The 13,293-nt window shown below is 43.7% G+C and overlaps 1 protein-coding gene across 2 annotated transcripts in view; it reads left to right on the forward strand.

The window, feature by feature from the left end:
* Positions 1–12,690, forward strand: part of immt (inner membrane protein, mitochondrial (mitofilin)) — a 49,946-nt gene extending 37,256 nt beyond the window's left edge. For both annotated transcript variants that reach the window (XM_078411514.1, XM_078411591.1), the window contains 3 exons: positions 2,677–2,808; positions 8,019–8,148; positions 11,809–12,690. In XM_078411514.1, coding sequence (XP_078267640.1) covers positions 2,677–2,808; positions 8,019–8,148; positions 11,809–12,416 — 870 coding nt within the window. In that variant the 3' untranslated portion in view covers positions 12,417–12,690. The remainder of the gene's footprint in view (positions 1–2,676; positions 2,809–8,018; positions 8,149–11,808) is intronic.
* Positions 12,691–13,293: the final 603 nt, after the last annotated feature.

Consider the following 13,293-nt stretch of genomic DNA (forward strand, 5'->3'; position numbering starts at 1 on the left):
TCTTCAGACTGGGTCGGGAAAGGGAAACGAGAGATATAGAAGGTACATAGAACAAATGAATGAAAGATATGCAAAAAAGCAACAATGATCAAGGATAGGTGGGGTCCACAATGGTGCATTATTGGCAGTGGGGAAGGTGATAACGAGTTATATAGACAGTGAAACTCAACAGGACGACAGTGAAACTAGTGCGATGACTAGGGTGGGGGCTGGATGGAGAGAGAAGGGATGTAAGGGTTACTTGAAGTTAAAGATATCTATATCATATCGCTGGGTTGTAAGCTGCTCAAGCGAAATATGAGGTGTTCCTACAGTTTGTTTTGGACCTCACTCTGACAATGGAGGATGCCCAGGACAGAAAGGTCAGTATGAAAATAGGAAGGGGAGTTAGTGTTTGGCAATCGGAGGTCACGTAGGCCAAGGCTGCTTGTTGTGAGAACTTTGGAGCAGAATTACTTTACACATACAAGTACTCAGGAAATCTTTCACAGGGTTCTTCCCCCTTCTCAATTAAGGATCATGTGGGGCACTAAATGATCTCTTCTATGATTATGCAATTGATACAATACCAGGAGAAAAAAAGGGTGATTACTATTTTAGTAATTCATAGATACTGTTGGGTAACCTTCCTGATGTTCCATGATCCTTAACAATCCATTCCACAATCCTTAATAATCCAAGTTTGGTAGTTCTAAAACAATTTTCAAATGTTTCCCCAACCCAGGAATGATGCATTTCGGAAAATAGATGGGGGAAAAGGATTTTAACTAGTCCATCCAGTAAAATTAGATAATGCAAAGTAACATTGAGAGTAATAGGACACCAGGATAAAACCCAGCAGTATATTTAGATATCAGTTTGCAAAACATAGTTCTCTTTCTAAAGTTCAATATGTCTTGGTGCTTTGTACATTAAGCTACTATTTCAGTACTCACCATGAAGTACAGTGGCACTGTGTTCATTTCATATTCCTACACCACAAATGTCTACATTTTGCCGTCTGATAGGAAAAAAATAGAGCAGAATGTAATTTAGCCTTCAAGCCCATTTCGCCCCTCAATGAAATTGTGACAACCCTGTACACTAACCAGTTGGCCAATGTCTCTAAATAACCTTGGTGACAAATGTTTTTAAGCTTGGATTTTAAATTAGTAATTATCTAACTAAGCTTCAGTGCACAAAGTGCTGGAGTAACTCAGTGGGTCAAGCAGCATCTCTGGAGAAAATGGATACGTGATGTTTCTGGTCGTGCACCCTTCAGTCCTGAAGTGTTTGACAAAGTCCCAACCCGAAGCATCACCAATTCATATTCTCCAGAGATGCTGCCTGACCCACTGAGTTACTCCAACATTTTGTGTCTTTGTGTAAACCAGCGTCTGCTGGTTCTTTCTTTCCCATATTCAAGTGCCATTCATAGAAGCGTTACAAATTTATATCACCCTCGGCCTGTAGAAGTACTTTTAAATTTCGATCCTGAAAGGCACAGACTGATTCGGAAGAATCTGATTTTGCACAGGCACAGTCTGAGGATGGGTCTCGACCCGAAACGTCACCCATTCCTTCTATCCAGAGATGTTCCGCTGAGTTACTCCAGCATTTGGTGTCCATCTTCTGATTCTTAGATTATTCCCTCCAGTGTTAGATCCCAAACCTGTGGAAATGGTTTTGCCTTATCTACTACTTAATGTTTTGAACCCCCTCAATCAATACGCCCTTCTTTTACACCTTGACCTACTTTTTAGAAAATGTTGCCCTGGTTTATGTAACCGTGTAGTTTAAGTTTTGAGACCAGGGGCTTTGGATTCGGGAATCTAACTAGCATTCCTAACAAGGCAAATATGTCCTCCCCAAGCTATAGTACCCCGAATTGCTCAAAACTCTGTGGAGCTGCAGCGTATCTTTTTGCGTATCTTGTGTTTTAGTCCTCTAGATATAAAAGTCAGCATTTCTTAGACCTTTTGATCAATTTATGTGCTTGGCTTTTTAATAATCCAAGTGACATTGAACATTCAATACCTGCATTGAACAGGGGTGGCACAGCGGTAGAGTTGCTGCTTAACAGCGTCAGAGACCCGGGTTCGATACTGACTGCGGGTGCTGTCTGTACGGAGTTTGTACGTTCTCCCCGTGACCCGTGTGGGTTTTCTCCGAGATCTTTGGTTTCCTCCCACACTCCAAAGACGTACAGGCTTGTAGGTTAATAGGCTTGGTATAAATATAAATTGTCCCTAGCGTGTGTAGGATAGTGTTAATGTGCGGGGATCGCTGGTCGGTGTGGACTTGGTGGACAGAAGGGCCTGTTGCCACGCTGTATCTCTAAACTAAAACTAAAAGATGCTGTAAATCTAAGATAATTCTAAATTTAGCAAGCCAGGCAATGTTTCTAGAGATTGACATTTCAGGTTGCTGCTCTTCATCAGAACTTTCGATCTTTTCAGGTTGCCAAAATTATCGTCTTATTATTGGAAGGGGAGAGTTAAGAGTTCTGCAGTGAGTAATGCAAGGGGTTAGTTTTGCACTGTTCTTGTTAAGAGTGAAGGCGATATGGTACAACTGGAATGTTAACCTGGCTACCTAATCCTGTTATAACCGCATTGTTGGGTTAAACTATGTTATTGACAGTCATGGTAGAGATTACTTTGTTGTAAATAATATGTGTTTTGTTTCTAAAATCAGATTGAAGAAGTACGAGAAGTGATGGAGGTTGAGATGCGAACCCAACTCCGCAGGCAGGCTGGTGCTCACGCTGACCATTTGAGAGATGTATTGAGGGTTCAGGAACAAGAATTCAAAGGAAAATATAAGGAGGTAAATTTACTTTATTTCCATGGACATAGGCTGCCATTTCAGGCCATTGAATCTATGCTGGCTAACAAAGCAATCATAGTTTCTCACTTCTCTCCACATTACTATCAGCCCCGTCTAGAAACTGTCACTTACCTACACATTAGCAGCAACTTACAGTGCCAACAAACCAGCATTTGAGAGGTGAGAGGAAACTAAAACAGTCGGAGGCACAAAAAGTTACTCATGTTGTGGATGGTGAGGATAGTTTTGGGCTACATAATGATATTGATTGGCTGGTAGATTAACCAGAGCAATTGTAGATGACATTTAATCCTGATAAGTATGAAGTAATGTATTTTCGGAGGTCAAATAAGACAATAGACAATAGGTGCAGGAGTAGGCCATTCAGCCCTTCGAGCCAGCACCGCCATTCAATGCGATCATGGCTGATCACTCTCAATCAGTACCCCGTTCCTGCCTTCTCCCCATACCCCCTCACTCCGCTATCCTTAAGAGCTCTATCCAGCTCTCTCTTGAAAGCATCCAACGAACTGGCCTCCACTGCCTTCTGAGGCAGAGAATTCCACACCTTCACCACTCTCTGACTGAAAAAGTTCTTCCTCATCTCCGTTCTAAATGGCCTACCCCTTATTCTTAAAATGTGGCCCCTTGTTCTGGACTCCCCCAACATTGGGAACATGTTTCCTGCCTCTAATGTGTCCAATCCCCTAATTATCTTATATGTTTCAATAAGATCCCCCCTCATCCTAAATTCCAGTGTATACAAGCCTAATTGCTCCAGCCTTTCAACATACGACAGTCCCGCCATTCCGGGAATTAACCTAGTGAACCTACGCTGCACGCCCTCAATAAGCGTGAACATACCCAATAAATGTTGGGTCCCAGGGACTATTGAGGAACTGAGCACCTTGGTGTAAAAGTTAGATGGCAGCATAGGTGGATGTGGTAAAGAAGACATATAAGATGCTTTCAATACCCATGGCATTGAACATAGAGCAGGGAAGTTTGCTCTGGAGAGGATCAGAGGAGATTGACCGGGACATTGCTGTGTGGAATGTCTCAGTTGTGAGGAGAGACGGGATAGGCTGGAAGGCAAATGCAATGCTAGCATTTATTTCAAGAGGACTAGAATACAAAAACAGGGATGTAATACGGATGAATCCAGAAGTCTGAGGTGCAAAGGGACTTGGGAGTGCTGGGGCAGGATTCCTAACATTTAGACATCGAATCAGTAGTAAAGGCAAACGCAAAGCTAGCATTTATTTCAAGAGGGTTAGAATGCAAAAACGGGGATGTAATGCTGAAGGCTCTATAAGGCGCTGGTCAGGCTGCTTTTGGATTATTGTGAGCAATTTTGGGCCCCATATCTGAGGAAGTCTATGCTGGCTCTGGAGAGGATCCAGAGGAGGTTTATCAGAATGATTCGAGGAATGCGTGGTTAACATATGATGAGCGTTTGACGGCACTGGGCCTGTACTCGCTGAGTTTAGAAGGACCTCATTGAAATTTATCGAATAGTGAAAGGCTTGGATAGAGTGGATGTGGAGTGGATGTTTCCACTAGTGGGAGAGTCTAGGACTAGAGGTCATAGCCTCAGAATTAAACGACGTTCCTTTAAGAAGATGAGGAGTTCTTTCATCAGAGGGTGGTGAGTCTGTGACATTCTTTGGCACGGAAGGCTGTGGAGGCCAAGTCAGTGGATAATAATAATAATAATAATATTCATTTATTGTCATTGCAACGAGTACAACGAAATTAAAAAATAGCCAATCCTGACGGTGCGTACAAACATATATGCAATAAATGCAAAAACAAATAAATACATAAATACAATTAAATACAATTATATTAAGTACAAGATTTTTTAACGGTGTTGCCTAGTGCAAAGGTAGTGTTCAGTTCTCGTATGGCCCTGGGGTAAAAACTGTTCTTAAGTCTGTTTGTTCGGGATTTGATCGACCTGAAACGTCGACCAGAGGGCAGATGAACAAACAGACGGTGGCCGGGGTGGGATGGATCTTTTATTATTTTGCCTGCTCTACTGAGGCAGCGTAGTCTGAACAGGTGCTCCAGGGAGGGCAGTGAGCAGCCGATGATCTTCTGGGCCGTCGTGATGACCCTCTGAAGGGCCTTCCTGTCCTTTTCTGAGCAGCTGGCATACCATGTGGTTATACAGTATGCCAGCACACTCTCGATGGAGCAGCGATAGAAGGACAACATGAGCTTCTCCTGCAGGTTGGTTTTCCTGAGGATCCTCAGGAAGTGGAGTCTCTGCTGTGCCTTCTTTACTGTGGTGATGGTGTTGGTAGACCAGGTAAGATCCTCTGCGATGTGCGTACCCAGGAACCTGAAAGCTGGTACCCTTTCCACACAGACCCCATTGATGTAGAGTGGGTCGTAATCTCCACTGGTTTTTCTAAAGTCAATTATAAGTTCCTTTGTTTTGGAGGAGTTCAGGACCAGATTGTTCACTGAACACCATGCTGCCAACCTTTGGATTTCATCCCTATAGGCTGTCTCATCTCCTTCTGAGATGAGTCCAACCACAGTCGTGTCATCCGCGAACTTGATGATGGTGTTGGTGGGATGGGTGGGGGCGCAGTCGTGAGTGTAGAGGGAGTAAAGGATGGGGCTCAACACACAGCCCTGTGGTGAGCCGGTGCTCAGTGTAATGGTGGAGGAGAGGTGAGGGCCTATTTTGACGGTCTGGGGGCGGTTGGTCAGGAAGTCCTTGATCCATTGGCAGATGGTTTGGGAAAATCCAAGGTCGGAAAGTTTGGTGACCAGTCTGCTCGGGATGACCGTGTTAAAGGCAGAGCTGAAGTCGAGGAAGAGCATCCTCACATAGCTCCCCTGGTGTTCAAGGTGGGTCAGTGCAGTGTGAAGAGCAGTGTCGATGGCATCCCCTGTAGACCTATTTGCTCTGTAGGCAAACTGGTGTGGGTCGAAGGTGGGTGGGAGGCTGGCTTTGATGTGCTGCAGGACCAGTCTCTCGAAGCACTTTGTGATGACCGGTGTGAGTGCTACCGGACGGTAGTCGTTAAGACCGCTGATGACAGACTTTTTCGGCAGTGGGATGATTGTGGCGGACTTCAGGCAGGGAGGGATGGTGGATTTTAAAAGGGACAGGTTGAAGATTTTTGTGAAGACCTCAGATAATTGGTCTGCACATTCCCTCAGCACTCTGCCCGTCACACCATCGGGGCCTGCAGCTTTCCTGGGATTCACTGCTCTGAGCACGCGCTTAACATCATACTCCTGCACAGTGAAGGTGTTGCTGTCAGGTGCTGGAGAGGGTGTTATGTCTGCCACTGTAGCTTTCACCTCGAAACGAGCAAAGAAACAGTTAAGTTCCTCTGCCAGCGAGGAACTTAATAGATAGATAGATAGATTCTTGATTAGCACAGGTGTCAGGTAATGGGGAGAAGGCAGGAGAATGGGGTTAGGAGGTAGAGATAGATCAGCCATGATTGAATGGCAGAGGAGACTTGATGGGCCGAATGGCCTAATTCTGCCCTATCACTTATGACCTTATGATTTGTTTCCCTTGGAACAGAAAAGACTGAGAAGGATCTGATAGAGGGAAAAAAAGTGCAATGGTCAATATTCAGTAACCTCAGACTTTTTTCCTTGTCGTCAACGATAATAACGTGTGAGTTCTCGCATCATTCTTGTGACTGAAGAGGAGGTAATTAGTTGTCCCAGATTCGGTGCACTTGAGCCTAATTTTTGAGTATTCAGCTGTTAGCTAGGTGTACGTTAGTTGCCCCACCTTTAGTTTCCTTTTTTGTTTGAATCTGGTTTCCTTTGAAGCGATGCCACTGAACTCCTGAATTTGATACTACAATTATCAAACTGATTATAAATTAAACTTAGAATCGTGGAAACAGGCCATTCGGTCCACCGCCGACCAATGATCACCCCATATACAAGCACTATCTGACACACTAAGGATAATTGACAATTTTACCAAAGCTAATTAACCTACAAATCTATGTCTTTGAAATGTGGGAGGAAACCGGAGCACTCTGAGGAAACCCACACGGTCACAGGTAGAACATACAAACTCCGTACAGACTGCTCCTGCAATCAGGAATGAACCCGGGTCCCTGGTGCTGTCAGGTAGCAACACTGGCACTGTTAGGCTGCACCTTGTGTGTATTTTAGCTACAGGATTACATTTTAAAACTTCACATTAAACAGAGTGAATACTTAGTTTCCATAAAGTAAAGTAACCATAAAAAATAGGATCAAGACGGTCAGTCTTTTCCCCAGGATAGTGGTCTAAAACCAGAGGGCATAGAAGGAAAACATTTAAATGGGACCAGAGGGGCATCTTTTCCTCTTGGAGGGTGATGGGTAGTGAATGAAGTGCCAGAGGAAGTGGTTATAACAGTAAAGTTTAAACGACATTTGGATAGGTACAGGATAGAAAATATTTAGAGGGATACTGATAGACAACTTGGTCGGCACAGATGAATTAGACTCGGTGATTCTAAGATTAGGCCATCCAGCCCTGAAATTCCTCGAATTCCCAGCAATGGCCTGCACTCACTATTGTCCAGGTTGCAGCTTGCGGCATACATCTCAGCTGTGACCAGTCACACCACTCACCCCTGTCTGGCCATCACCAATCTTCATAGGTACTCACTCCACATTATGTGATTCATTGCTGGATTTGTGCCAGCCCAGCTGTGTTGTCAGCGATGAACTGTATATAATGCTTTAGTGAACATTTTAGCACTGCCTCCATTTATATTCCCTTTCTTTGGGTTTTAACCTGTATGCTAAGTAGCATACCAATGTGGTAGAATACTAATGGCAGTCATTATTTTCTGAAATTACAATTGAGACTGATCATGGAATTAAATTTTGATGTTCTGACAAATTGGTTTGAGTTAATTTGGCACAGATTAAAAAATGAAGCTCAGCAAATTTCTGTTTAAAATGTTAAAACCAATTTTGATTAGGTGACCTGTGTTTTTTGCTCCTTTCCCCATTCATTCGCTACATCAAAAACTAATTTGTCTAAAAAAAAAACCCAATTCCTGCCCACTCTAGGGAGTTCACTGGTCTTTCCGTTTTCACTCTTCCCGTAGCAAATGTAAAATCTCAGGTGAAAATATTTATTCAGGGCCAGCCAGTGCAATCTGCGCAGGTTTGTACAAGTTTCATGCCACTTCATCAGTTGTTTATTTTTTACTTAATAGGAGGTGCAACAGAAATTATCTGAATACGAGATTCAGTACAGACGTTTATCTCAGGAACAACTGGACAACTTCACCTTAGAGATGAATTCAGCTCATTCCAGACTGAAGGGTATTGAACAGGCAATGGAGAGTGAGTGATTACTTGTCATTCCACATATTTTGCCTATTTTTTGAAAAGCGTTTAGTAAGATGCATTCTAAAGTACAGAACAGTATGTTCCATGTTATGGACGGTTTGCATTTTTAAAACAAAAACATCTATATTGTGATTTTGTTTTTCTTAATGAGAATCTTTGAAAATTGACATTTGTTTCTTCCACATTACTCCTTGAAACAGAGTCAAGAAATATGGATTGTTCATATGTTGGTGAATTTGAGCTAATGAGGTGTTACATGGTTCACAGTTGCAGTTCAACTGTTTACAACATATATAGGAGAAAATATATTTTGTTCATAGCTTTATTCGTGGGGATCCTGTAGTTCAAATTTCTTGAATCATTTTGAGATGATGAGTAAGCATGTTGATAAGGGTGTACAGAAGATGTTGTCCAAGGCCTTTGGCAATATACTACTCGGTAGGCTGGTCTAGAAGTTTGAGCCCATGTGATCCTGAATAGGCTGGCGATTTGGATCTCATAAGTTCATAAAAGATAAGAGCAAAATTAGGCCATTTGGCCTATCGTCTACTCCGCCATTCAATCATGGCTGATCTATCTCTCCCTCCTAACCCCATTCTCCTGCCTTCTTAGAAGGATGAGAGGAGATCTTATCGAAACGTATAAGATTATTAAGGGGTTGGACACGTTAGAGGCAGGAAACATGTTCCCAATGTTGGGGGAGTCCAGAACAAGGGGCCACAGTTTAAGAATAAGGGGTATGCCATTTAGAACTGAGATGAGGAAAAACTTTTTCAGTCAGAGAGTTGTGAATCTGTGGAATTCTCTGCCTCAGAAGGCAGTGGAGGCCAATTCTCTGAATGCATTCAAGAGAGAACTAGATAGAGCTCTTAAGGATAGCGGAGTCAGGGGGTATGGGGAGAAGGCAGGAACGGGATACTGATTGAGAATGATCAGCCATGATCACATTGAATGGCGGTGCTGGCTCGAAGGGCCGAAAGGCCTCCTCCTGCACCTATTGTCTATAACCCCAGACACCTGTACTAATCAAGAATCTAATATTGGATCAAAAGGAACTTTATTTAAATTATGAATTTAATAATGAATGCTGTTGTTCTAAGAGGTTTGGTTGTCCTAATACAAGAAAACAAAGTTAGCTTTCAGAAATCAAATCTAGAGAAACCACATTAAACTTAATTCCAATGAAGTTTCTGTGATGGTCCATAATTCTCTGTAATTTCTTGCGGTCTTGGATGGAGCAATTCTCAAACCTTGTTGTGACGCATCCCGATAAAATGCTTTCAAGAAATGTCATTGGAATGAAATTTAATGTGGTTTCTCTCTGTAAATCCTATTGATATTTTGAGTGATTGCAACATTTTCAAATTATGGATTATTTCAAATATCTAGCAATGGAGGAATTTTCTTTTGAAGTAATTAAAAATACCAGGGTTTAAGTCAGTCAAGTCAAGTTTATTTGTCACAAGCACATACACGATGTGCAGTGAAATGAAAGTAGCAATGCCTGCAGATTGTGCACAAAAAAGAATTACAGTTACAGCATATAAATAAAGTTAATACAGTTAATACAGAGGAGACAAAATGTAGTCCCTGGAGTTATAAAAGTTAACAGTCCTGATGGCCTGTGGGAAGAAACTCCGTCTCATCCTCTCCGTTTTCACAGCGTGACAGCGGAGGCATTTGCCTGACCGTAGCATCTGGAACAGTCCGTTGCTGGGATGGTAGGGGTCCCTCATAATCTTACTTGCTCTCGATCTACACCTCCTGATGTATAGCTCCTGCAGGGGGGAAGAGTGTAGTTCCCATGGTTTCTGCCGAACGCACTACTCTCTGCAGGGCCATCCTGTCCTGGGCAGAGCTGTTCCCAAACCAGACTGTGATGTTGCCGGACAGGATGCTCTCTACAGCCCCAGAGTAGAAGCAATGAAGGATCTTCAGAGACACTCTGAATTTCCTCAGCTGTCTAAGGTGGTAAAGGCGCTGCTTTGTCTTACCCACCAGTGCGGCAATGTGTGTTGTCCATGTCAGATCCTCTTTGATGTGGACTCCCAGGTATTTAAAACTGCTCACCCTATCCACAGTAGACCCATTTATCTCCAGTGGCGTGTACGTCCTTGGATGTTGAGCCCTTCTAAAGTCCACAATCAGCTCCTTAGTTTTTGTGACATTCAAGAGGAGGCTATTGTCCTGACACCAGAGTGCCAGATCAGCCACCTCCCCCCAGTAGGCCTTCTCATCGTTGTCGGAGATCCGGCCCACCACCAGTGTCATCAGCAAACTTGATGATGGAGTTTGAGCTGAACCTGGCCACACAGTCATGTGTGTACAGGGAGTACAGTAGGGGGCTAAGGACACAACCCTGGGGGGATCCTATGTTCAGGGTGAGGGGGTTGGATGTGTGTTCCCCCATCCTGACCACTTGGGGCCTGGTGGTGAGAAGGTCCAGGACCCAGGTACACAGAGGGGTGCTAAGCCCCAGTTCCAGCAGCTTCTCAACCAGTCTGGTGGGGACTATGGTATTGAAAGCTGAACTAAAGCCAATAAACAGCATCCTCACATAGCCCCCCTGGCTGTCCAGATGAGAGAGAGCGGTGTGTAGAACCTGGAAGACCGCATCATCCGTGGACCTGTTCGGACGGTATGCGAACTGTAGTGGGTCCATGTTGGGAAGAAGGACAGCGCAGATGTGCTTCTTGACTAGTCTCTCGAAGCATTTCATGACAACCGAGGTGAGGGCCACCGGTCGGTAGTCATTTAAACAAGCTGGAGAGGCATTCTTTGGCACCCGTACAATGATGGATCTTTTGAAGCATGCAGGGACCACGGACTTGGCCAACGAGAGGTTAAATATTGTGGTGAGCATTGGAGCAAGCTGAGTAGCACAAGACTTTAGTACTCGCCCAGATATACCATTTGGGCCTCCAGCTTTCCTTGTGTTCACACGCGTCAGAGCCCTCCTCACGTCGTGCTCGGACACCGAGAATGTGTGCACATCCCCAGCGGTGGATCCCCCTCCAGCCTCGCTAGCCAGCGCCCTGTCGGTGTGGTTTTTAGACGGCGAGCTAGGGGTGATGTTACCCGTCTCGAACCGTGCTTAAAAAGAGTTCAGGTTGCAATTGGGGAAATACAAAAAAAGATCCATTGGAGAAGCCCAGAACAAGCGGGGATTGATGAAATTATAGCTGAATCTTTTGGGACTAAAAATACACAATGTTGGAGATATTGGCTTGGGTAGAGGACATTGAGCTTTGTTTGCTCACAAGAGATGGCAGGCAGCGTGGCAAAAACTAGCAATAGTTAAGAGAAATGCAAGATGAAACCGAGGATTTGTAAATGTCAGAGCAGAAGAACAGAGGTTAGAAGGAACCAAAAATCAGAAATCCAATTACTGGAGTTATGATTACAGTTCTGATCACTCACTGATATGGAATATCGACCATTGTGTTTTAAATGGGATGAGAAGTGGTGGGTGCACATAAACGCCAGCCTCCACACACAAAACTCTCCCCAACCATTATATAACTGTTGAAAATATGACCATTCAAACTATATTGTTTATTTGAACATTGTTGTTGCATTTACAGATATTTAAAAAATACCTAAGCTTTTCAGTACATTGACCCTCAATAAGTGAATAATATTGTCTCGTTCCAGGTCATTCTATCGCAGAAGAGGAGGCTAGAAAGGCACATCAACTTTGGCTCTCTATTGAAGCTCTGCAGTATGCACTGAAAACGTCCTCTGGTGATAGCCCGACAGAACCCCTACAGAATGCTGTGGAAGCCATTGCAAAGAGCTGTGGTGATGATAAGTTCACCCAGGCTTTAGCTGGAGCTCTTCCCCAAGAGTGCCTGTCCCGTGGGGTGTACAGTGAAGAAGCATTACGCCACCGATTCTACACAGTACGGAAAATAGCAAGGCGCGTGGCCATGATAGACGAGACGAGAAATAGTCTGTTTCAATACTTCATCTCTTATCTGCAGTCCGTTCTATTAATGGAGCCCCGAGTCGCAAAGCCTCCTGAGGAACTTCACCTTGAAGACCTGGACACATTTAAACTATTATCATATGCCTCATTCTGCATTGAACATGGCGACCTGGAGCTTGCAGCTAAATTTGTGAACCAGCTTCGTGGAGAATCGAGAAGGGTAGCACAAGATTGGCTGACAGAAGCTCGTCTAACCCTGGAAACGAAGCAAATAATAGAAATCCTTTCAGCTTATGCCAATGCAGTGGGTTTGGGTACCACACAAGTAGAATAATTCAACAGAAGGCAGGCCACAGACCTTACTACGGCAGAAAAATGGACTTCAACCCCATAAGCACTATTCTGTAAGCACTATTACTGACTTCACTGTTCCAGTGTAATTCCAGCCAATGGTACAATGAAGTAAAATGTTGGAATGTGTCTGTAATTTGGTATAATAGTTTTATGGATTGGACTTTGTATTTGAACCAAATAATCATTTCAGCTCAATGTATGTTGATTTTCTTCCCCCTTCGGATGCATATCAATAAAACCAAATTAAACACTGACTGGCAAGTTTAATGTTGATGTTTTCATAAACATGGAATTACTAGATTATGTGGTAGTGATGTCTCACCTGAATTCTGAGCCTGCTCTGAAGAACCAGCTCGGGTTGGCATAATTTGCATAGGTTACCTTTTGCATTGACTTGTAAATGAATTATTTGCTCTGCAAATGGCTCTCTTTGGGTTCAACTTTCCCTGAGTCACAGGGTGGTACAGTGTGGAAACAGGCCCTTCGGCCCAACATGCCAACACCGGCTAACATGTCCCAGCTACATTAGTCCCACCTACCTGCGTTTGGTCCATATCCCACCAAATCTGTCCTATCCATGTCTATTAATGTACCTGTCTAACTGTTGGGATAATCCCTGCCTCAACTACCTCCTCTGGTAGCTTGTTCAATACATACACCACTGTTTGTGTGAAAAAGTTACCACTCAGATTCCTATTCTTATCTTTTCCCCTTCACCTTAAACCTATGTCCCCTGGTCCTCAATTCACCTACTCTGGGCAAGAGACTCCATGCATCTACCTGATCTATTCCTCTCATTAATTTTTTACACCTCCATAAGATCACCCCTCATCCTCCTGCGCTCCATGGAATAGAGT

The sequence above is a fragment of the Rhinoraja longicauda genome, chromosome 1, assembly GCF_053455715.1.
Source record: "Rhinoraja longicauda isolate Sanriku21f chromosome 1, sRhiLon1.1, whole genome shotgun sequence".
Classification (NCBI taxonomy): Eukaryota; Metazoa; Chordata; class Chondrichthyes; order Rajiformes; family Arhynchobatidae; genus Rhinoraja; species Rhinoraja longicauda.